Source organism: Gadus chalcogrammus, chromosome 4 (assembly GCF_026213295.1).
Source record: "Gadus chalcogrammus isolate NIFS_2021 chromosome 4, NIFS_Gcha_1.0, whole genome shotgun sequence".
Taxonomy (NCBI): Eukaryota; Metazoa; Chordata; class Actinopteri; order Gadiformes; family Gadidae; genus Gadus; species Gadus chalcogrammus.
The window spans coordinates 9,078,176-9,101,529 of NC_079415.1; the positions used below are offsets into that span (position 1 = coordinate 9,078,176).

The window sequence follows — 23,354 nt, forward strand, 5'->3', positions numbered from 1 at the left end:
CCCGCCCACCATGGTTTCATCTTTTTTTTTTCTTTCTAGGTGCAGCTTTGACCAAGATGGCCGGATCTGTCTGGTCCTGTCGAATAATCCTCCTGGCTGCATCCTTCTTTGTAACTTTACACCTCTCCTCCACGCTTGATCTGGAGGATCCCAACGTCTGCAGCCATTGGGAAAGGTCAGTGAAGCATGCTGGGAGATGGTGTTTATCTTACCATATGAGAGCCAATATCTTTATCACCATACTGCACTTATAAACCAGGACATGACTGAAAGTACTTATATGAAACATGGTTGTTCATGAAAATGGCTCAACGGTTCTCCCATAGGGCGCTCTTCTTTACAGTCAAGATAAACAGTTGTGATTAGTCTCTGTCTGAAAGGGAGGGGGGCCAGACGCATGTGCCAGTGCAATGAGCACGCAGATTAGTTTGGGTACCAGACCCCAATGACACATAATAATGCACATTGAAATTGTTCCTTGTAATACTCTAATGTAGACAAACAATCATACCACCAAAAATGCATATGGATATGAATCATGTTCTAGTGACGCCTATTAAAAGTATGATTACCGTTCCACCCTGAATGTTCATGTCCAAAAAGATATTCTCTGCTTGATAGTGTTATAGTGGCAGTTCAATACATTACAGTGTTATGTTACCTTTGTCTGTTATGCAGCCGGCGTTACTGTTAATGTGAAACTTATAATTGGCCAATGAATGGATCATTCACAATCAGGCATCCCATCCCTTGAAACGAACACAAACCTAAAGCCGCAGTATTTACAGTACATTTGACACTCTTTCAATCTCAGCCCTCCATGGAAAAAAGTGTTTTCATTTCTAAATTAGGGGAATCCTAGAAATCCATTAGACTGGAGTGAAAAGAACAAAAGGGGGGCAACTTTCCCAGCTAGATAGACTTTCACTGGCTAATCTGACCCAACAGCTGCACACACACACACACACACTCTTTCTCTCTCTCTCTCTCTCTCTCTCTCTCTCTCTCTCTCTCTCTCTCTCTCTCTCTCTCTCTCTCTCTCTCTCTCTCTCTCTCTCTCTTTCTCTCTCTCTCTCTCTCTCTCTCTCTCCCGCTCTCTCTCTCTCTATGGATATCTTGTTATTGGAAAAGTATCGGAGAGGAAAGAAGAGAGACAAATGTTGCATGTGTGAAATCAAATCAACATACCAGAAAATCCTATTTTTTTTTTTGTGAAGATATATTTAAGGAAAGCACTTGATTGGCGAGCCCTTTACAGTTTTTCTCGAATGTATACACAGAAACAAATTGAACTATGCACACAATTCTGAATACTTGAAGCTCATATATCAACTACAAGACTCCAGACTGCTTAACTCTAAGCACAATTCCACTGTTTTCACATTTTTGCAACCTCTAAGCACAAATCTCATCATCTAACACACTTGGTTCACCTGGATCTAACTCACTTCTCACCTGTTCAAACTCAACTGGCAAAACACTTCAATCATGTGTCAGAGCATAAAAGAGGACTCGTGAGCTCTACTGTGTTGTAGATATGGTCCTTTGGCCTGATCAGGATTGGAGGTGGTATACATGCTGATTTACATGTAGATCTGTTTCACCTCATTTATTTTCTGATTTTTATTTTTTATTGGCCTACGAAAAGGTTTTATGCAGTCAGTTCAGCTGAACATTTTACTGTATTACAGTAAAAAAAAAAATATTGCTTTGTTACCTTTTTGTACTTGCACTGATTTCATCATGACATCCCCCGAAAGACAGTCTAAACAATTTCTGACTGTAGTGTTTTTCATTTAACTTATCAGTGCAATTAGTGTAACGTAATTTACCAAAATAGGTAAAATTGGCATATTGTCAGAACAATATTGCAGCATCAACTATAGTTGTACAGTAATACTCTGGGAAGCTGGGATTGTGAGTTTAGCCCATTGTCGTTCATTGGATAGGAATATGCATTGTATCCCATTCTGATACGATTGTGTCAATGCAATATTTATATGATATATTCACAGTATTGTATTACAATATGGCAACAGTCTTAATACTATATGCACCACCTAATTGCAACTTTAAAAAAGAAAGCTATTTCTAAACAATTGTATACATTGGAATGTAACATGGCCTCATAAAGCCAAAACATATGTAATAGTATTTTAATGGAAGTGTTTTGAATTGATCACACCAGTGTTTAATTGATGCTCTCTTAGAGATGTTCATTAGATAGCTGTGTTTACTGTTTGGTGGACTTCTCAGGTTTGTGTTTAGAGTTTTGAGAAATCGAGCTATAGTTTCAGAAAACGTGTTTAAACTATTGAGAAAAACTGTAAACCAACCGGCTCTTCTTATTAAAATGACCACCTTACGTGTAAAAAATTCTCAAATGTGTACCCATGTCTTAAAAAGGGAACAAGGTGTGTAAAAAGGGCTGAGGGTTTAACAGGGAGGTGTGCATTGACACAGGGCATGTGGTGATATAGTTGACCGACTTCCACAGAGCCCGGAGCCTCAGCTGTTCACAAGGCAGTCACGAGGGAGCCAGCTTCAAATCCTCTCTTTTTGATATGAACTTAATGCAGCCATTACAAGTTAGTTTCTCATTACAAGTTTCAAACGACCAATCTTTTTTCTTTGATACTCCGTGCCAAAAGACCGCACGGCCGACCCAAACTGCGCTTTGATCATGACACCTGGCCAGACACCTGGTGGCGGTCTCGTCTAATCTCGACACAAAGAGTCGGATGATTAATAGCCCTAATAGTCTTTGTGTTGTATCTTATTGCCGCAGCGGAGGCGAAAACAAAAGCAGCCCACCTGAATTATAACCACCAAAACCTGTTTGCTACACACACACACACACACACACACACACACACACACACACACACACACTGACTAATTATATCGAATGGTGTCTCTTCCTGATGCTGGTGTGATTGTGTGTCCCAGCTACTCTGTGACGGTGCAGGAGTCCTACGCCCACCCCTACGACCAGGTGTATTACACCAGCTGCTCAGACATCCTCAACTGGTTCAAGTGCACCAGGCACAGGTAAGGAAAGGTCCATGGGAGATGGACAATGGACTCATTCATTGTCCGAGGACATTGATAATAGTCTGAATGCGTATTGACAATATGGATGCTAAGAGGCCATGCTCTCTCTTTCCGTCTGTCTGTCTGTCTGTCTGTCTGTCTGTCTGTCTGTCTGTCTGTCTGTCTGTCTGTCTGTCTGTCTGTCTGTGTGTGTGTTCTGTCTGTGTGTGTGTGTCTCTCTCTCTCTCTCTCTCTCTCTCTCTCTCTCTCTCTCTCTCTCTCTCTCTCTCTCTCTCTCTCTCTCTCTCTCCCTCTCCCTCCTCCCCCCCCCCCTGTGCGTGTGTGTGTGTGTGTGTGTGTGTGTGTGTGTGTCTGTGTGTGTGTGTGTGTGTGTGTGTGTGTGTGTGTGTGTGTGTGTGTGTGTGTGTGTGTGTGTGTGTGTGTGTGTGTGAACATGAAGGGTGAGCTACCGGATAGCGTACCGGAGGGGGGAGAAGACAATGCACCGGCGCAAGTCCCAGTGCTGTCCGGGCTTTAACGAAGACGGCGAGAAGTGTGTCCGTAAGTTCTCATAGGCTCCTCCCTCTCGCCACACCCCAACATGGCCCCCGTGTCCACTAACAGCGACAGTGTTCGCTCTGGAACATTTGTGCCCTCACCCTTTATCGGAAACATTACATTTTTAGGGAATAATTAGAGAGAATCTTCAGACACTAATTATGCGCGACAATATCTGTCGCATAAACAACCCGACATGCGTTAGAAGTCACCTCGTATAACCTGAATGTGACGGATGATCTTTATAAGATGAATCCTGTGGCATTGAAAACCGCCTTGCATGATGGGATACATGGCAGAAATAAGCGTGCATCAGTTGTACAATTATTTTCGTGATGTGTAACATTTTGGTTCATCAATGAATCAATTAGGTCCCTTGATATTGTGACGCCAGAAGAAAAAAAATCTTTCTTTTAAACAACCATCACATCTTCACCTATGAAACCTCTACAATCAAGATGGCAAATATTCCATCCAGTTATACGACTGCCAACGGTGTGAAGAGAGATGTCTGCGCGTGTTCACAAGTGTCATATAATCCAGTTCCACTCGAGGTGATCTACATGTGTGTAACTATCCTGCTCGTGTTCTTACTGTGCAGCCCGCTGTGCGGAGAAGTGTGTCCACGGCCGCTGTGTGGCCCCCAGCACCTGCCAGTGTGAGCCCGGCTGGGGGGGCCCGGACTGCTCCAGTGGTAAGTCACTGCAGCTGTTGTTGTCTGTGTGTGTGTGTGTGTGTGTGTGTGTCTTTGTATCGGTCCGTGTTCAGTGAAAGCGCACACATTGCTAACCCTGGCTACCGCTGCAACCCCAGCTCGGCGGCTCCTAGCTTTCCCTTTCGCGCACACTTACCCTTAGCTTAACTCAAACTCCTCAAAATGCGTTTTTTCGCCACTATGAAATCGGTTGATATTTAAGACAAAAATGTGTAATTATAAATAAAAATATATATAAAAATGTAAAAAAGAAAAAAATATTATTATTAATAATAATAATGTATCACACACAATTGCTTTGTTTGGTCACTTTTAAAAAACGATTAACTTGTGTGGTTGAATCATCATGGGGGCGGCTGGGTAACTGTTGACGTCTCGTGGTAGTCATGGAGGAGAGTCATGGTGGGATTGCGCGTCGCTCTCGCTGATGGCTACGGTCCTCCTCATGACTGTCTTGCCGTAGTTGTGGCAGGGTGGTTGCCCTGACTATTTTTGGTTTGCTCGAACGCTGAACTATGGGAGTTCTTGTTCATCGCCTCTCGGTCCATTCTGAGGGACTTTCCCACGAGACTGCCGGTTCTTCCGCTGGTCCAATGTGTTGATTATTAATTGTGCTCACCTGTGGTCAGTGTATTTGAGCTCCCCTATAGGCTCATCCATGGTTTGTTGTTTGCTTGTGGTTTCTGCCTGTGTTTCTGTTTCGAGGTGTGGTCCTTCCCCTTGCTGTCTGTGTTTGTTTCGAATTGGACTAAGCCTCTATTATTTGCTGAGAGTACCTGCTTTTGAGTATGTATCTCTATGACTGGTAGCAAACACTTTTCCAAGCCTGACAATAGGATACTGTGTAGGACAGGGTCGATTGGTTGAAGAAGTGTTTACCTGCTTGATATGGGTTGCATAGCTCTCAGGGATGGGGTGGTGTTTGGGAAGTGTGTCCTTTACCACATATTTAACCTCCACTATACTCGGATGACTTTGATACCATTGGAAGCCACCATACACAGCTCTATCGTCAGATTGACTTTGGTCATTATTCAGGCCATTGGGTCACACAACAAAAGACTACAGATGATCCAGGGAGAGAATGGATGCGTGAGAGTGAAGAGCTTCAGAAAAACAGTGAAAGAATAGAAAGAGAAATCTCCTTAGGCTAAAAGGCTTGTGATTTTGATAGGCAGTGCCCATGACAAACCCAAGATCAGGGGATGCTTTTCTTCAAAGTATGTACACAAATGTTTCAGTGAGATGTAGAAAAGGGGAAATAATTTCTAAGTCTTGCTAACAAGTTTGGCTTTCAAATGTGTTTGTGGAGGCTGTTGTTCATAGACAAATAAAACAATAAGGACATTGTGTATGTATGTACACACATATATATACTTTTATTTGATTTATATTCAGCCATTTTATGTTGGTTTAGCCCAGGGTCATTGTTCAGTGCTTTGATAAAAAGAATGCTGCTTTAACCAAATAAAAATGAATCAAACCTCGAAATCTTTCGAAAAAATAACCTGAGATGAGATCTCGTGGGATCAGGGGGGGCGGGATCTGTGAGTGTTCTTCACGAGGCTACCCCAGGACATCTGGGACACAAACAAGCAGTGGGAAGGTGGTAGCACCCATTTTCCCAACCCCTTTGCTCCAGCTTGCTTTCACTGCAGCTTGTTGGCCTTTTCTTCCTCGCAGACATTTGTTTTGGTGTTGTCAGATAAATCGATTTTCCTCGCCAAACATGTGGCACTAAATAATATCACTCTCTCCGACAATGGAGTACCACAGGTTCAAATTGAACCCCGTAGTAGATGACTATGTCTGCCTTGCATTCATTCTTTTTCAGACTGAAATAGATTTTCCGCACTGCGCTCGTAGGGACAAACCATTTTTGACAACATACCGTAGAACAGGAAATCCTAATTTGTTGTGTTGCCCTCTACAGTGTCGCATATAGCCTTGTGATCAAATCTGGCACAAGGCCCTGTTCTTCTTCCCCGGCCACTCTTAGGATCTTGAATAGGCTTGTGAAAGGGAACACTCTGTCCCAAGGAACCCCCCCCCCCCCCTACACTCTTGCTTTTATCAAATCTAGGTCAGGTGAACAAAGGTACCAGGATGCTGGGATTGGATCTCAGAAGGGGAACAATGATGGCCAGAAATGTCCCTCTGGACATGGCTGGCCCGATACTGTACCCTGCCCACCACGATAACACACGATGGGGGTCAGACACCACTGGGTGTAATTTACTGTGTGTAGAGGGGACAGTACTATCGAGTGTCCACCAGTTTGTTTGGATGGAAATATGAATATGTAAGGATCGTCCTCAAGGAAGAAAAAGTAAATAGTAGCAAAGAAGAACAATAGCTGAGCGTTGTAAAGCTTTATTCAATAATTTACGTCGCCCTAGTAAAATGAGATTGAAGTGGGATTAGGTCATTCCGCATCATCTTCAGCAGCCATTCTGTAGGATCGTTTTTAGTTCAAACTAGTGTTGGATGTTGGATGTTGTACATCTTTGACATGGTATTTTTAAGACTTGAGGAGTTAAAAATAAGAAAATAAATGGCTAAACATTGTAAGCGCAGATATAAACAGGGACTACTGTAATTAAAGGTTATACTCGTTACAGCGACTGCCTTGTGTTCCCTCCTGATTATTGCCAGACGCCAATCATGGCACTGGCCTGGTCGTCTGGAGACATGAAAGTGATCTAGAATAAATATGTGGCAAAAGGCTCTTTGGGGTCTCCTAACTAGTTTACAGCGGTCACACCGAGGCTGACAGGTTATGATGGGATGGACTCCAGACTCGCTGAGTACCAGCTGTGTGTACACACTGTGACTTTGGACTGAGGTGGTTTCACATCAAACTTCACAATCAGGTAGATGGTTGGATCCTTAATTTATCCCGAAGGAAATTCTAGTTTTTCAGTAGCAAACATTGAGATGGAAGAAAAGGTGATTATAAGAGGGGGGTGAGCTTAAGCTTACACGCATTATATTCAGCTGAATGATGAATATAATGATTTAAAAGAAGAGGAAAAAAAATTGAATGAAGAAATAACAAAAAGAAAAGGGCATAAAGCACGTTTAAAGTTTGACACTTTCTGAAATAGCCCAATAAAAAGAGGAGGTCATGCTTTTCCAAATAAGGGTCTTATAGGAACCACGTTTGCACAGGCAGTTTGTTATCCTAATAAGGAAGGAATGGTTATATCTATTCTAGCACTATGATTCCTGTGTGTGTTTGTGTGCATGTGCCAGTGTACGTGTGTGTGTGTGTGTGTGTGTGTGTGTGTGTGTGTGTGTGTGTGTGTGTGTGTGTGTGTGTGTGTGTGTGTGTGTGTGTGTGTGTGTGTGTGTGTGTGTGTGTGTGTGTGTGTGTGTGTGTGTGCGTGTGTGTGTAGATACGTTACCGTGCGTGTGCATGTTTGTGCGTGCACGTGCTTGGACCCGGGCCCGTGTGCTTGCATTTGTACACACAGACAAACATATAAACATGCAGTGACATCTTCCATTCACTTCCGTCAAGACAGGACCCAAAAATGTAATAAAAAATGCATGCATTCATCATAGCATCGCAACAACAGACGACAACATTCAAGGACCATCAGCGTGCACTTGATCTGGCATTAAGTGCCTGGTTCAGTTCAGATGATTGACTGGTGAGCAAAAAAGTGCTTCAGTCTAACCTTGCTGAATGTTAGTACTAGTGCTTCAAGCGATTAAAATATTTAATCACGATTAATCGCATTAATGCCATAGTTAACTCACGATTAATCCGAGCAATCGCGATTAATCGCAAATGTTTTTTCTATGCTAAATATCCCTTGATTTCTTTGTCCCATTAATCTTTCTCATTTTAATTCTCTTATCAACATGGAGAAGTGCATCAGCTTGCCTTGTGCAAATGTTTTTTTATTGATAACAACATTGGCATATACTGATCAAAACAGGAGGATACAAAATAAAGCCTATAGTGCAATTAAACGATGAACATACAAACATACTGCCTTGAACATAGGAGTCAGGCTACTGCTTCTATGTTTTGAGCCAAAGAAAAAAAAGTTTAAAAAAAGTTTAAAAAAAAGAATTGCGTTAATCGCTCGATAAAAAAATTAACGCCGTTAAAATTGGTTTGCGTTAACGCCGTTAATAAAGCGTGTAACTGACAGCACTAGTTAGTACCCTATATCCCCGATTTGAGGGTGTTAGATTGTACGGTATAACTCAAGTCTTCCCCCCCCCACACTCCCCCCCCCCCTCCAGCCTGTGACAGCAGCCACTGGGGCCCCCACTGCAGCAGCCGCTGCCAGTGTCAAAACGCCGCGCTGTGCAACCCCATCACCGGCGCCTGCATCTGCCCGCCGGGCTACAGGGGCTGGCGCTGCGAGGCCCGCTGCGAGCCCGCCGCCTACGGAAACGGCTGTCAGCAGAGGTGCCTGTGCCAGAACGGGGCGGCCTGCCACCACGTCACCGGGGAGTGCACGTGCACGCCAGGATACACCGGCGCTTTGTGAGTGCATCCGCTGTGGCTGTTGTTGTTGTTGTTGTTGTTGTTTTTGTTGTTGTTGTTGTCGCTTCAGAGGGAGAGGAAGACAAAAAGGTTGGATTTTTTACGACGGTCGAGGGGGTGGTTGAAGGGGGGGTTTGAGTTCTTAGTCTGCTGTTTGTTAGAGATTCCTCTGGGTGTTTGGTGTGTTGGGGGGCCGGTCGCCTCTCGTTAGGGGACCTCTGAGTTACCCGGCCCAGGCAGTTTAAGAGAAGAGGCCTGGCTAAGGCGGGTAGCAGTGAAACCCAGGGCCCTACACCGAGCCCACCTGGCATTAGGGGTTAGATTTCAATCTTTATTTATGAAATATTAATGATTTGTTAATTACGATAAAAGAAATGACTCGACGGACGTGACGTCTCAGGCAGAGAGCCGATCCATTCACAAAAACAAACACAAACCCCTTTGTGCGGCCCCCCCTAAAGTCTTTATGTGTACCCCCCCCCCCCCCCTGCCCCTTTACTTTTAACACACGGGAGCACAAGGCTCCTTTTGAAAATCGAGTCCGCCCTAGAGCTCCGGTGGTGCCTCAGAGACTAACCACACCGCCCCTTGTGGTGGGCCCCGTTGTGCTGCAGCTGTGATGACCTGTGCCCGGCGGGGAAGCACGGCCAGCAGTGCGAGGAGCGATGCCCCTGCCAGAACGGAGGGATGTGCCACCACGTCACCGGAGAGTGCTCCTGCCCCGCGGGATGGATGGTACGGCAAACACAAGCGCACGCAGGCACGCGCGGACGACGTGCTGTGACGCACGCCCAGGGAGGCAGGCACACGGACTGACACGCACGCACGCACAGGTGCAGGCACGCAGGCAGGCAGAGGGGTTGAAACGCACATGGTCAAACACACACAGATGCACGCACGCATGCAGGCAGGCAGGCAGGCAGGCAGGCAGGCAAACACACACGCACACGACCACGCACGCATGCCTTCACGCAAGCAGGTGCGTGCATGAGTGTGTGCGTGTGTGTGTGAGCAGGCAGGCACACGTGCATGCGTATACATGTGTGTGCACGCAAGCACCTGCTTGCGTGTGCGTATGTGTGCGCGTGTGCGTGTGTGGGTGGGCAGGCATGCACGCAGGCACACTTAAACACTCATGTGCACCAAATACACAGGCAGAAACAAAGAAACACACATACAGAAGCACACACAGATATACCACCCAGGCAGGCAGGCGAGCGCGCACCAACACACACACACACCGACACCGACACACACACACACACACACACACACACACACACACACACACACACACACACACACACACACACACACACACACACACACACACACACACACACACACACACACACACACACACACACACACACACATACTGAGGCAAACACACACAGGAAGGGACATACACGAACACGCTCTGACACACAGACACACTTGCATGCAGGCAGGTCACCTGGTCTGTAAACAGTTATTTGTTACGGTGATTTGCTGATCTAAACACTTGCATGTTGTGTAGGCATTAATGACACCCACTAAATGACACAGCGGTGTGTGTCATTATTTCCAGAGCTGATGCCATAGGGTTACATTACCGTTGTTGTGCACAGGGCACGGTGTGCGGGCAGCCCTGTCCGGAAGGCCGCTTCGGCCGCAACTGTTCCCAGGAGTGCCAGTGTCGCAACGACGGCGTCTGCCTCTCGTCAACGGGCCAGTGTCTCTGTGGACCGGGGTACACCGGCGAACGGTATGCAGTATCTATAGAATTATTCATAGTTTATTTAAACCTATGCATAGCACAACAACCATACATTATTCGCCACAAAAACGCAAAGCACAAAATGACAAAATCGGGAGTGTCAGATATGGCGGGGTCATTTCTAAACAAACTAAATATCAGTTTAACGGCTATACATCTTTTAACTAACCTCTAACTCTATCTCTCCTTTCTAACTATTCTTTCTTCTTCTTTTTTTTCCTCTAATTTCTGTCATCAGCTCTGAATCAGCTCTTCAGATCAGATGAAAACTATACACAGGATAGTCACGATAAAATGTATTTCACCGCCCTTATCGGCTGAGGGGGCTTGTGGGTCCACAATGGTTTGGTTTTGTGGCCAAACAGTGTCCTGGGCCCTGACATCATGTCTGTCCACCACTAAAGCAGTGATGTCAAATGCAATCATGTATGTAACCGTGGTGGGGAGGATGTGGTTTTGAGTTCCCCTTCGTGTATCGCCAAGCCTCCGTACCCGTGCTGCCATTAGCACTGGAACCGTTCAAATCCACGTTACAAAATAACATCACCAACATGTTGGTCTAACGTTCCCATTTTCTAATAATTCTGTATTCTTTGTAAAGACGAGGCTTCCAGTCAACACCAGTGTATTTGTACTTTGTGTGTATCCAACTCATACTTTCATTATACACAGTAGGACACTCGAGACAGTATACGACAGAAATCAATGCTTTTACAAATCAAGGAAATGTTTAAACATGACAAAAAAGGTAAACGACCATATTAGGAGTCCAAATGTTGAAATGTAACCTACTTCCCAGCCCACGGTCCTCTGAACCGTCCTGGTGAAAGTGCCGCTCCTTTCACGTCCGAATGTAAGCGCCTAGCCGGTCCGTAAGTCCATATAATTAGCTGTGAGCTCTCACCATATACTTAACAAGACCAGTGAGGAGCCAGGAATAAATCTTCAAGTGCCTTTTTATGAGTAAATAAGGTCTTGAGGGCAGCCAAACGTCAGGGTACAGCACCATGGGTAACCAGGGTAAAGGGACCACACCCTTACCCGCTGGCAACAGGGGGTGAGCGAGGAGAGAGACGGGCCAACGCACCACGGAGGAGAAACGGCCACCGATGTTTTATTTAGTATCGGACCACTCGGGTTAAGAACGCAGAGGGCATAATGGATGGGTTCTAAAAGTAATGACGGGATGTTCTTCAGGCAAACATGTCACGTCGAACAGAACTGCAGGGCTGAGCTATGTTTACCCTCCGACGCTTAGCTAATTAACAGATGTAAAGTGTATAATGTCATGCATCGACGTGCCTACGTAGGGTTCACTTGAAAATGACAGAGGGAAATCTATCGAGTTATTTCAAGGGAACGGCAACAGCGGTTAGGTCATCTTGAAAGGACCAACAAATAAAGAAACAAAAGCAAAAAGTAATAGCACAGAAGTGCTTGAATCACGCACATCCTCAACCGTGCAACATACACAGACTGAAGTTAAAGGTTGCTGTAGGTACGATTATGTTAGATTGAAGAAGAAAGATAGCAAAAATAAAACGTGAATTCAAAATATCTCCCATGGAGAATTGTTTTATTGGCCGGATTTGTCCGCAATGACCTATAAGCGACAATAAGTCTGAAATACTTCCTAAAACAGCGGGCATTCCAGTCAAGCACAACAGATACTCTCACATATCACCCAACAATAGCTGACGGATGAACATGCCTGTCCTGACAAAAGACAGTGAAACGATAGTGCTTGAACCTTCCCTACTGCCCCTTTATCAACAAACCCAAGGAACATAAAGAGAGGATAAAACAGCAATACAAAAACAATAAAAGTTATAACCATAACCCTCTCACTCTGACAAACTCATCCGTCACGTCATTGAACACGACCCTTGACCCTGTGACCCCTGACCCCCCCCCCCCTCCAGGTGCCAGGAGGAGTGTCCGGTGGGGACGTACGGCGTGGGCTGCGCCGAGGCGTGCCGCTGTGCCAACGGCGCCCAGTGCTCCCACGTGAGCGGCGCGTGCACGTGCCAGCCGGGCTACACGGGGGACACCTGCGCGGTGCGGCTGTGCCCCGAGGGGCGCTACGGCCTCAGGTGCGACCGCCGGTGCCCCTGCCTGGCCCAGAACATGCACAGGTAGGCCAAAGAAGTCCAACCCGAAAGTAAAGCCGGGCGCGGATTATGGTTGATATTTGTAGTGAAAAATGTATAAAAGTAAAATCATGTTGCGTGAGCGGCAGAATAGTTGACGCAGTGCAAAACAGAGCGGGCTGTGTTTTGCCGCTCGCTTTTTCTTTATAGAACTGTAAGTCTATTGTGGACGCATTTTGAAAATTCATGAACAATATTTCACATCTACTCGGGCACGGATATGGGTTTTAAACACATCAGCAGACCGCCGTCGTGGTGGAGGATGGCCGATGGCGGGCTGACCACATAACTAGAACAGATACTAGATTGATGTGCCATTGATTTGATTTTTTTTTTTCATCGTTGTTTTCCTCATGGGTTCAAACGGGGAAGTGTCCTCCAAAGGTTGGGAATTCTTGATTATAATAACTATATATATATATATATATATATATATATATATATATATATAACTCATGATTAAACAGTTTTCAAAGAATGTTTCAAAGCCATTTAAAAAATGTCCTATTCAAATATCCACCATACTATTATAACAGTTTTTCTCTAACACATTCACACATATTTGTGGATTATGGTTTTCTGTAGTCTATTGTAGACTTAGGGATCCTAACGTTAGTTTGCATGAGGCAAGGGTAAAAATACATAAGAACTGCTAAGGATGAAATAGCCTTCACAATGCATAAGTAATAGTTCCTAATGATGCATGTCTTTGTATGTGTTGTCGAGAGCTACATTTTAACCAATAGGTTTTGGCTACTGCTTCTGTTTCAAATACCGTTGGAAAACATTTGCCACTTTATCAACTATAATCTATATATATATATATATATATATATATATATATATATATATATATATTCTGAATCTTATCCAGTACACACCACACATACTGATGACAAAGATTAGAATTAGTAATCATTAAAAAAAATCCCGCCAAAATTTCACACTCTATATTGGATTTGACTTTGAATGCATATTCAACCGTTACTGTAGATTTGATCGATGAAAGCTTAAAAAATAAAAGCCCAGGTGGAAGATTGGACACAATGATAGTCCTTTGAGAAAGAGAGTTGAGTGTGTACTAGGAGCAGACCAGCGGAGGTCTGCTACATGTGACAAGGTTGCATGTGTTACGGTTACGGCTGCAGACAACTGCAGCAGTGCTTCTCAATGGGCCCGCTGTTGTCAGGTGGCCCCAGTTGTCACTCACACTCCATGTGCCTTCTGTCGGCACACGAAGAAAACTGTTGGAACACACGCTTGACCTCACCACCAACCCCGCCGCCAACCCCACGAGAACTCTGTTACCAGAGTGCCGTGTTTTTTAGTTTTTTTTACTGAAATCTTCAGCCTCGATAAAGACTCAAGGCTTGAATGTACGAATTAACAGTGTATTTAAGTAATGTTACATGTAAATAAACCTTTTGAATATTATTTTTTGTAATTAAATAATGATAAATGAATTCAAATTGTATTCTAAATAGAGGGATAAATGCTTGCTTTATCTTGTTAAACACTAACTCTAGCTATCCCTTCTCTCCAAATAAATTAAACTTTCAAGGATTCAATAAATGTTTAAAAATACATGAATCAACAGAAAAAATGAATGCCACAGTTGTCTATTAAATTACACGGAAGACAAATTGATCGTGACTGGGAAAGTTACGATTTCAAACAGATAACCGGCATTCCCCCGTTTTAGTTCCCAAACCCAAAGAGATTTTTTTCACTGAACTCAACATGGAATTATAGCCGTTTGCGACGAGACACAAGTCATGTTGTTGTAACCGCTGCTGACATGCTACCACAAGCTAACGCTACCTGCCCCATGCTCTGTCCTCAGCTGCCACCCCATGTCCGGGGAGTGTAAGTGTAAGCCAGGCTGGTCGGGGCTGTACTGCAACGAGACCTGCACCCCGGGCTTCTACGGGGTGTCCTGCCAGCAGGTGTGCCAGTGTCAGAACGGCGCGGACTGCCAAAGCGTCACAGGGAAGTGTATCTGTGCCCCAGGGTTCAAGGTATGTAAACAAACCTGGCATTTTGTAGGACTGCTCTTGTTGTAATTGTATTTATGTTTTTTTTGCATTGACATTAACAACGCTACCACTGAAGTTGTGTCTATGGATGTATTTTCTGCGTGTGTTGTTAGTAGTTTTTACTCTTAAAACGAAATACTACTGTACTGTACTTTCTGCTGTGACACGTCGATTAACGGATTAATTTGGACGGAATTTTCAATTAATTATTTTCACAGTTGGCTGGAGGATTTTTTTTGCAATGAATGGAGATGCCTTTCTAATCATGTCACCCTTGATTTCTTCCAGGGAGCCAACTGTTCCACCTCTTGCCCCCTGGGAACACATGGAGTGAACTGCTCCTCCAAATGTAACTGCAAGAACGGGGGCCAATGTTCAACGGTGGATGGGGCCTGCTCCTGTAAAGCCGGTGTGTAGGAACAGGCTTCAGTCATTGGAGCAGGGCCATGTCCAGGGAGGGGCCTGGGGTGGCCACGCCCACATCAAATGGGATTGGGCAAACCAAAACATTTTTATTTGACAACTTAATCTGTTGTCAACTTGACAAAAACTGGTCAGAAATGTTTGACTTTTGCTCTTTGTTTTTAACTGCATATTCAGTTAAACATTGTACAAATACAGCATCAGTTTGTTCATTTTGTGAAACATACATTCTTCCCCCCTATTTAATTAAGAACGGACGCATACCACTAGTTTGGAGGCTATACTAAACCCGTCTCGTTGAGAGACCTACACATGGCTGGGTTCCAATACACTCAGATCATCTTTGAACGCCTCGTGTCCCTCCTACCCCCAGGTTGGTACGGAGTGGACTGTTCCATCAGCTGTCCCAGTGGCACCTGGGGGATCGGCTGCAACCTCACCTGCAAATGTGGAAGCGGAGGCGCCTGCAACGCTTTGGACGGACGCTGCACCTGTTCCCCGGGCTGGAGAGGGGAGAAGTGCGACCTGTACTGCCAGGTGAGGACCAAGGCCTGTCCACTACAAACCAGGAGATGAATCACAGTCTGGGGAGAGCGCGTACCACATAGGCTCAGTCCTGACCGCGGCAACCCTGGGTTAGAATCCTGCCCGTGATCAATTGGTGCATATCCTCCCCCTCTATCTCCCGTACCGTCCTCTCTATCTCACACTATAATAAAGCATCAAGTACATTTTTGAGGAAAAAATTTATGTGCTGGCCTGGTGATCTCTTCAGCTCAAATGTACATTTTTCCATCCAGAACTGTCACCACGTAGAGACATGATGTGGGTCTTCACGGAGCGTTTGTACCGCGTTTATACGCGTTTATACTTTTACGTCAGGGTAAAGTACACTCAAGGGGGCGGCGACTCTGACCCCAAATGTACATGAGCTGTGAGCTACGCCGGAAATTCGGGATCCTCACGTTTCCCTGAAATATAATTTTACTTTGTATAATTCAAAACGCAATGTTTCTCATCTAAATTTTGTGACAGCCACTCCATTTAAAGAGTTATTCGATCTTCCGACTTTCTCACAAAAGCATTTGATGGGCGAGAGGGGGAGAGGGATAGAGAGCGGGAGGGCAAGAGAGAGCAAGAGAGAGCGAGAGAGCAAGAGAGAGCGAGGAGAGAGATGGCGAGAGAAAGCGAGAGAGCGAGAGCAAGAGAGGGCTAAAGGGCGAGAGAGCGAGAGGTCGAGAGGAAGTGAGAATGCAAGAGAGTGAGCGAGAGTGAGAGAGCAAGCGAGCGAGAGAGCGAGAGAGCGAGAGAGCGAGAGAGCGAGAGCCCTGAATAGCAATACAGCCTCACCCCCTTAATGAAACAGAAGTTTAGAAGTCAGCAAGAAAGCACTTAACAAACCTTGATAGTGGACTGGTCCCAAAAGGAAGGTTGGGTTTCCCTTCCACCAAACACATGAATGACCTGCTTCTGACCTGCTTCTGACCTGCTTCTGACCTGCTTCTGACCTGCTTCTGACCTCCTTTAGGACGGCACCTACGGCATGCAGTGCAGGGAGCGCTGTGACTGCAGCCACGCAGACGGCTGTCACCCCTCCACCGGCCACTGCCGCTGCCTGGCAGGGTGGACAGGTGAGTGGTGGGGGGGAGGGGGATGTTGTCGTGGTCGTTCATACAGTACAGGCGCTTCATGCTAACAAGGAGTCCCAGAGATGAAAAGAGGACATGTTTAGGATCCCGTTCATCTTCTGAATGTGTGTGAACATAGGATACGTATATTTTAGGTTCAATTCAATTCAATTCAATTCAATTCAATTCAATTCAATTCAATTCAATTCAATTCAATTCAATTCAATTCAATTCAATTCAATTCAATTCAATTCAATTGTAACTGTATAGCCCTTAATCACCATGACAGTCTCAAAGGGCTTAACAGGCCAAATATTTATGACATCCCCCTCTGACCCAAGCCCCCAAGAGGGCAAGAAGAAATTCCCTTAATCAGCAAGGAAGAAATCTAGAGGAGGAATGCATAGTGGGGGATCCCTCCTTCAAGGGATGGTCAGGAGTGCAATGGGTGCCATAATTGACATACATACATAGGGGGAAAACATTCAATCGATGTTGGGGTGCATGGCCGGTTAAGCATAAGGAGAGTCAAGGCATCCAGTCGCAGTCACCACATCACAATTATGACATATTTAGGATTCCTTTCTGAATGCGTGTGAATATAGGATATGAATACATACATGTCTATTGACCTAAGATTCCCTCAGACCTCTGTTCACATGAGATATTACTTTAGCAATATTCATGTATAAATAATCATAAATAATAATAATAACTCATAAATAAACGCTTAATTCAATGATTGAATTGACTGGGAGTTGAACCCACTATGCCACTTGAGGATCCTGCCCCATTGGTCATCACTTCCTCTTAAACCTGTAAACGTTATACAAACAAAGTTTCCCTTTCACCATACCCCTTGCCCTTCTCTTGGCTCCTGTTGCCCTCTCTCCCTCCTTGGTGCCAGTCGCTAATTGTAGACGGCAGTGGATGTTAGTTCCAGAGCTCCTGGGACTTAAAATGTCTCAGTGTTTTTTTTTTTCACTCCAAGATTAAGCAGTTTTTCAACAGCATTCCAACATCGCCTAGCAACCTCTTGCTCAGGGAAGGGCTTTGTACTTGCTTCGTTTGGATTGTTGTTGTGCATACTTTTGCCCTCCACTCAATGCTAAAAACGAAGGAATGCACCAGAAGGGAGAAAGGGTTGAGTACAAATATGCAGATATTCTTCTCCCGAGGATCAAAGGAGGCGGTTCACTCTAGGATGTACACTCAGCGCCCGTCAGAGGTTCTTTAGAAAAATAACAACACAAACATGACCGACAATGTTTCATTAAACTAACAGCGAGCTGGGGAAATACCTTTATCGAGCCATCCCTTTGGTTCATCACAATTTTTCTTTGAATAATGAACTAATGCAAGAACAGGATGTCTTTAACGTTTATATTTTGTGTCAACTTCAGTTCTCCAAACTTCTCTTTAGAGTCTGATAATAAGTAATGTAATTAGGCATAACATATTATTATTCAGGATTGATAATGTTATTGATCAAGCTGGATACTTCTTGATGAAAAGTAGTGTTGAGTTAGTCTATCTAAATGTACATGCAACAACCAAATGTAAACATTACAGACCGTTACGGTAGACTTTATGAACAGTAGGCGCGACGTTATTGAAATTATGCATTAACGACCATGACACTGTTAATGTAATACATTAATCATACCTAAAGTATGATGTGTGTACATCAAGTGCAACATAATCACTATTATCTACGGTACCAGTACGACACAGTATGTGCTACCCCTCATTCATGTCCATTCCCACATGTTTGGCCAGGTGTTCACTGTGACAGCGTATGTCCCGAGGGCCGCTGGGGCCCGAACTGTTCCCTCCTGTGTAACTGTAAGAACGGGGCCTCCTGTTCCCCGGACGAGGGGACCTGTGAATGCGCTCCAGGATTCAGAGGGACCACCTGCCAGAGGAGTAAGTCATATAAAGCAGACTCGGCGTGTAGAATACATGCATACCATGCATGTTCCCTGTAGGGGCTGTCAGCAGGATTTAAGAGCTGTGACCTGAGTGTCATTTGTTAGTAATGTTGTAGACATCCGTCCGCTAATAGTGAGGGAAATGCTCAGTGTGAATATCTGTTCTGGTTGACTGCATGCGTGTGTCTGAATGAGGCGATTTAGATTGTAAACAGATTGCAAACAGATCAGGATCTGATTGGTTTGGGGAATCCATCTTACCTGTCGACCACAGGTGTGCAAATGCTACACCTTTCAATGGGGGAGAAATGTAGGGAGGGAGGGAGCAGAGAGGGACATGCAGTTTTTTGGGGTTGCTTATTTTCTAAATCGTGCTTTCTTTACATTAAATTACATGACATGAAATTACAGTACCGTTTACTTAGCTGATGCTTTTGTCCAAAGCGACTTACAATAAGTGCATTAAACCTTAAAATACAACACTAAAAAATAAAATAATCATTCAAGTGCCTACCATTCATCAAATAAGCAAAGTGCTTCAAGTTCTGCATTTTCGAAACAAGAGGCAGAGAGGTGTTTTCTTCTTGCTATTTGTTTTTGCTCATGTAACTAGTAGTATCATGATAGCATTATAATAGCACTAATCTCCTCTCCCTCCCCCTCCTCCCTCAGTCTGTTCCCCTGGTTACTACGGCCACCGCTGCAGCCAGGCCTGTCCTCAGTGTGTCCATAGCAACGGCCCGTGTCATCATGTGGCCGGCCTCTGTGACTGTCTGCCCGGCTTCAAAGGAGCGCTGTGTAACGAAGGTACGCGGACGTCGGCCAACATCACTTCCTGAGCTTCTTTCATCAAGCGCTGAGGGACACATTGTGTATTTAAGATGTACAATGTAGTACACTGCACTATACTACACTATACTACACGAGACAATGCTACACTACACTATACTATACTGTACTACACAATGCTACACTACCCTATACTATACTATACTATACTATACTATACTATACTATACTATACTATACTATACTGTACTACATTGCACTACACTAAACTACACTACATTATACTATACTACACTACACAGTGCTACGCTACACTACATTATACTCACAGTGCTCTGCTCTACTTTTAAACAATGCTGCTACACTATACTACACTATACTCCAAAATGCAACACTACCCTACAGGACACTATACTACAAAATGCTATACTACACTACACTATACACCATCACGCTCTGCTATACTGAACTACATTGTACTTTATTCCACCACTAAACTACACTACACTTTACTTCAGAATGCTTTACTACATTACACTACACTACACTACACTACACTACACTACACTACACAATACCACACTACACTATACTAAACGATGCTAAACTACGCTACACTACACATAACTAATTCACTACAACGTGTTACGACACTATTCTACACCATTCAGTGCTCCTTCATTGTTGAATATAAAACCAACCCCCCCCCCCCCCCCCCCCCCCCCCCCCCCAGTGTGTCCCAGCGGGCGCTACGGGAAGAGGTGTGCGTGGGGCTGTGGCTGCACCAACAACGGCACGTGCAACCCCATCGACGGCTCCTGCCAGTGCTACCCCGGCTGGATCGGAAGTGACTGCTCTCAGCGTGAGTCCCCCGTCACTCACTGCTTAGTCCCATTCAGACAGATAGGGGATACGGGATACGTGTGTGTGTGTGTGTGTGTGTGTGTGTGTGTGTGTGTGTGTGTGTGTGTGTGTGTGTGTGTGTGTGTGTGTGTGTGTGTGTGTGTGTGTGTGTGTGTGTGTGTGTGTGTGTGTGTGTGTGTGTGCATGCACCTTATCCATAAGTGTTTGGTGGTAAAGGCATGTAAGCCTCGAACCTGTTACATTATCAATATTTATCCCAAAATGTTTGGATCTTATTCTCCTTCTTTGTAAATTTGGATCCAAACAAAAATCATTTAACTGTGTGTGTGTGTGTGTGTGTGTGTGTGTGTGTGTGTGTGTGTGTGTGTGTGTGTGTGTGTGTGTGTGTGTGTGTGTGTGTGTGTGTGTGTGTGTGTGTGTGTCTCCCAGCTTGTCCCCCAGGGCAGTGGGGGCCAAACTGTATCCATACGTGCAACTGTCACAACGGGGCCTACTGCAGCGCATACGACGGGGAGTGCAAGTGTACTCCAGGCTGGACCGGCCTGTACTGCACACAACGTGGGTCACACACACACACGCACACACACAATCACACCTTCACACACATGGAGGCACGTAAACACACACACTTGCATACGTGCATGAATTCATACACTAACACACTCAAAAGTAAAAATAAATAAAATAAGCACATACACTCAAATACACACACACACAATCGTGAATTAAAACAGATCTAAATTCAACTTAACTAAACTTTGTTTGAATATTGTAAGGTATAATACATTCAATATATTTGGGGGGGTTCTAGTTACAGTAATAATAACATGTACACAATATAAAAACTTGAATTGTTAAAAAAGTGAGTACGTTTGAATATCTGTTGGATGTTTTCGATGAACGTCATTGTGATGCTTTTTCCTGTTTCATTTTCTATCAGGCTGTCCGCTGGGATTCTACGGCAAAGAGTGTTCTCAGCTCTGCCTGTGTAAGAACGGAGCCGACTGCGACCACATCCGGGGACAGTGCACCTGTCGAACGGGCTTCATGGGACACCACTGTGAACAGAGTCAGTACTGCACTCCTTCCTCATAACAATAATACGGCTCTGAAGCCCAAAGCACACACAGCGCCACCTGTCGGGTCAGACTTGTAGCGCAACCTAACAAATAAATACAATTATATTGTTTCAACAGAGCCGACCAAACATATCTTTCCACTCCCTTCCTATAGAATAAAGTCTATTCAATTCAAAATACTTATTTTGCGTACGTCCCGACAACAAGTGTGCTTTGGGCTGAGCACATTCATTTGCACATGATCTCCAATTATCTCTGAGGAAGGGTCTTCTTCCACATGACTTACGGTAATCATCTTTCTCTGTTCCCAGAATGCCCCCCTGGCTCCTACGGCTACGGCTGTCGTCAGGTGTGTGACTGTCTCCACAACTCCAGCTGTGACCACATGACTGGGACGTGCTACTGCAACCCCGGCTGGAGGGGGGCCAGGTGTGACCAAGGTGAGCTTAAATGTTAATAAAAATGATAATAGTCGCCGTGATGCAGAGTTTGTGAGGTGAAGTGCCATCGCAATTAAAGTCGCCTGTTTCCATGGCGATGATATCCTAAGCCACTGAGCCTGGACAACACATCCACACCCGCCAAATAACACAGGATTACATGTCTTCTTTACGATGTTCTGCAATGTATAAATGGTTACACTGGTATCTTCATGACACTGATAAAAGATGATATCATTTTTGTATTTCTTTGTGAGATTATTTTATTTACACTCTAACTTAGTCGTTCTCTGTCCCCGCTAGCCGGCCTGGTTGTCGTCGGCAACCTGAACAGCCTGACCAGCGCCGCCATGCCCGTGGACACGTACCAGATCGGAGCCATCGCCGGGATCATCGTCCTGGTGCTGTTGGTGATCTTCCTCCTGCTCCTCTTCATCATCTACAGAAAGAAGCTGAAGGGAAAAGAGTCCAGCATGCCGGCAGTCACCTACACACCGGCCTTGCCCATCTCTGCTGACTACGTCATGGCCGGTAGGTTCACCGACTATACGCCTTGACCTTTTCCCCCACAACGATTTCAGAAAACATTCCTACAACCAACCATTTTCACGACGGGTTTCTCCTCATCCAAATCATTCAAATATCGCGTGTACGTACTTTGTTTGATTCTCAAGACGCACAGCAAGCCGCGGCTCGTGAGGGACATCCCAGCAACTACTTCTCCAACCCCAGCTACCATACGCTCACTCAGTGTACCTTCCCCTCAAACAGCAGCCACCTCCCTCCTCCGTACGCAAAGGTAGGCCGCCCCCGTCCCTGGAGGACGGAAAGTGCTAGCTGTAATTCAAGCACAATCGCAAAGGCATCCTTTCAGATGTTTATAACGTTGACGGCACCAAAAACTCAATTGTGACGGCTCCGAGGAATTTTTTTCTTTTATCACTTTTATGAAATTATTTAAAAACGCTAGGTGACGCAGTCGGATGGCGCTATTCACGCAAATGTAGCAATTCTTGTGCTTTGTTGTGTACATATCAGGCCGAGAATAGCCAGCTGTTTGTGACCTTGAAGGGTGCGGAACACAGAAAGAGGTCACCTTTAGCGGAACACACGGGCACCCTGCCCGCCGACTGGAAGCAGAGAGACTGCTTCAACGAGCTGGGTGAGAGGGAGTGCCCTGGATGTTATGCATTCAGGTTCACACGCACCATACCCACACAATACTTTGTGCATTTATCTCCTTGACATTTTCAGCTACTTATTGACCATTTCCCTTTTTATTCTTACAGGAGCATATGGAATTGACCGAAGATATGTCGGGAAATCATTACGAGGTATTGAATAATAACAATAATAATGACCATAACAATGATAATTATAACGCTGATAATAATTATTACTAATATAAATAACTGTAACATTAATAATGAGAGAAACAATAA

General features: G+C 44.8%; 1 protein-coding gene across 1 annotated transcript in view; it reads left to right on the forward strand.

Moving 5' to 3' along the window:
• The window catches only part of megf10 (multiple EGF-like-domains 10), a 32,601-nt gene that overhangs the window by 5,535 nt on the left and 3,712 nt on the right, over window positions 1-23,354 (forward strand). Inside the window, exons 2-23 of the mRNA XM_056588749.1 lie at window positions 40-175; window positions 2,950-3,051; window positions 3,494-3,594; window positions 4,193-4,285; window positions 8,567-8,813; window positions 9,428-9,548; window positions 10,424-10,560; window positions 12,495-12,707; window positions 14,566-14,740; window positions 15,047-15,167; window positions 15,555-15,718; window positions 16,710-16,812; window positions 18,589-18,735; window positions 19,413-19,547; window positions 20,263-20,391; window positions 20,823-20,951; window positions 21,334-21,462; window positions 21,784-21,912; window positions 22,216-22,443; window positions 22,587-22,711; window positions 22,951-23,074; window positions 23,202-23,246. Of these exons, the coding sequence (XP_056444724.1) occupies window positions 57-175; window positions 2,950-3,051; window positions 3,494-3,594; window positions 4,193-4,285; window positions 8,567-8,813; window positions 9,428-9,548; window positions 10,424-10,560; window positions 12,495-12,707; window positions 14,566-14,740; window positions 15,047-15,167; window positions 15,555-15,718; window positions 16,710-16,812; window positions 18,589-18,735; window positions 19,413-19,547; window positions 20,263-20,391; window positions 20,823-20,951; window positions 21,334-21,462; window positions 21,784-21,912; window positions 22,216-22,443; window positions 22,587-22,711; window positions 22,951-23,074; window positions 23,202-23,246 (3,016 nt within the window). The 5' untranslated portion in view covers window positions 40-56. The remainder of the gene's footprint in view (window positions 1-39; window positions 176-2,949; window positions 3,052-3,493; window positions 3,595-4,192; window positions 4,286-8,566; window positions 8,814-9,427; window positions 9,549-10,423; window positions 10,561-12,494; window positions 12,708-14,565; window positions 14,741-15,046; window positions 15,168-15,554; window positions 15,719-16,709; window positions 16,813-18,588; window positions 18,736-19,412; window positions 19,548-20,262; window positions 20,392-20,822; window positions 20,952-21,333; window positions 21,463-21,783; window positions 21,913-22,215; window positions 22,444-22,586; window positions 22,712-22,950; window positions 23,075-23,201; window positions 23,247-23,354) is intronic.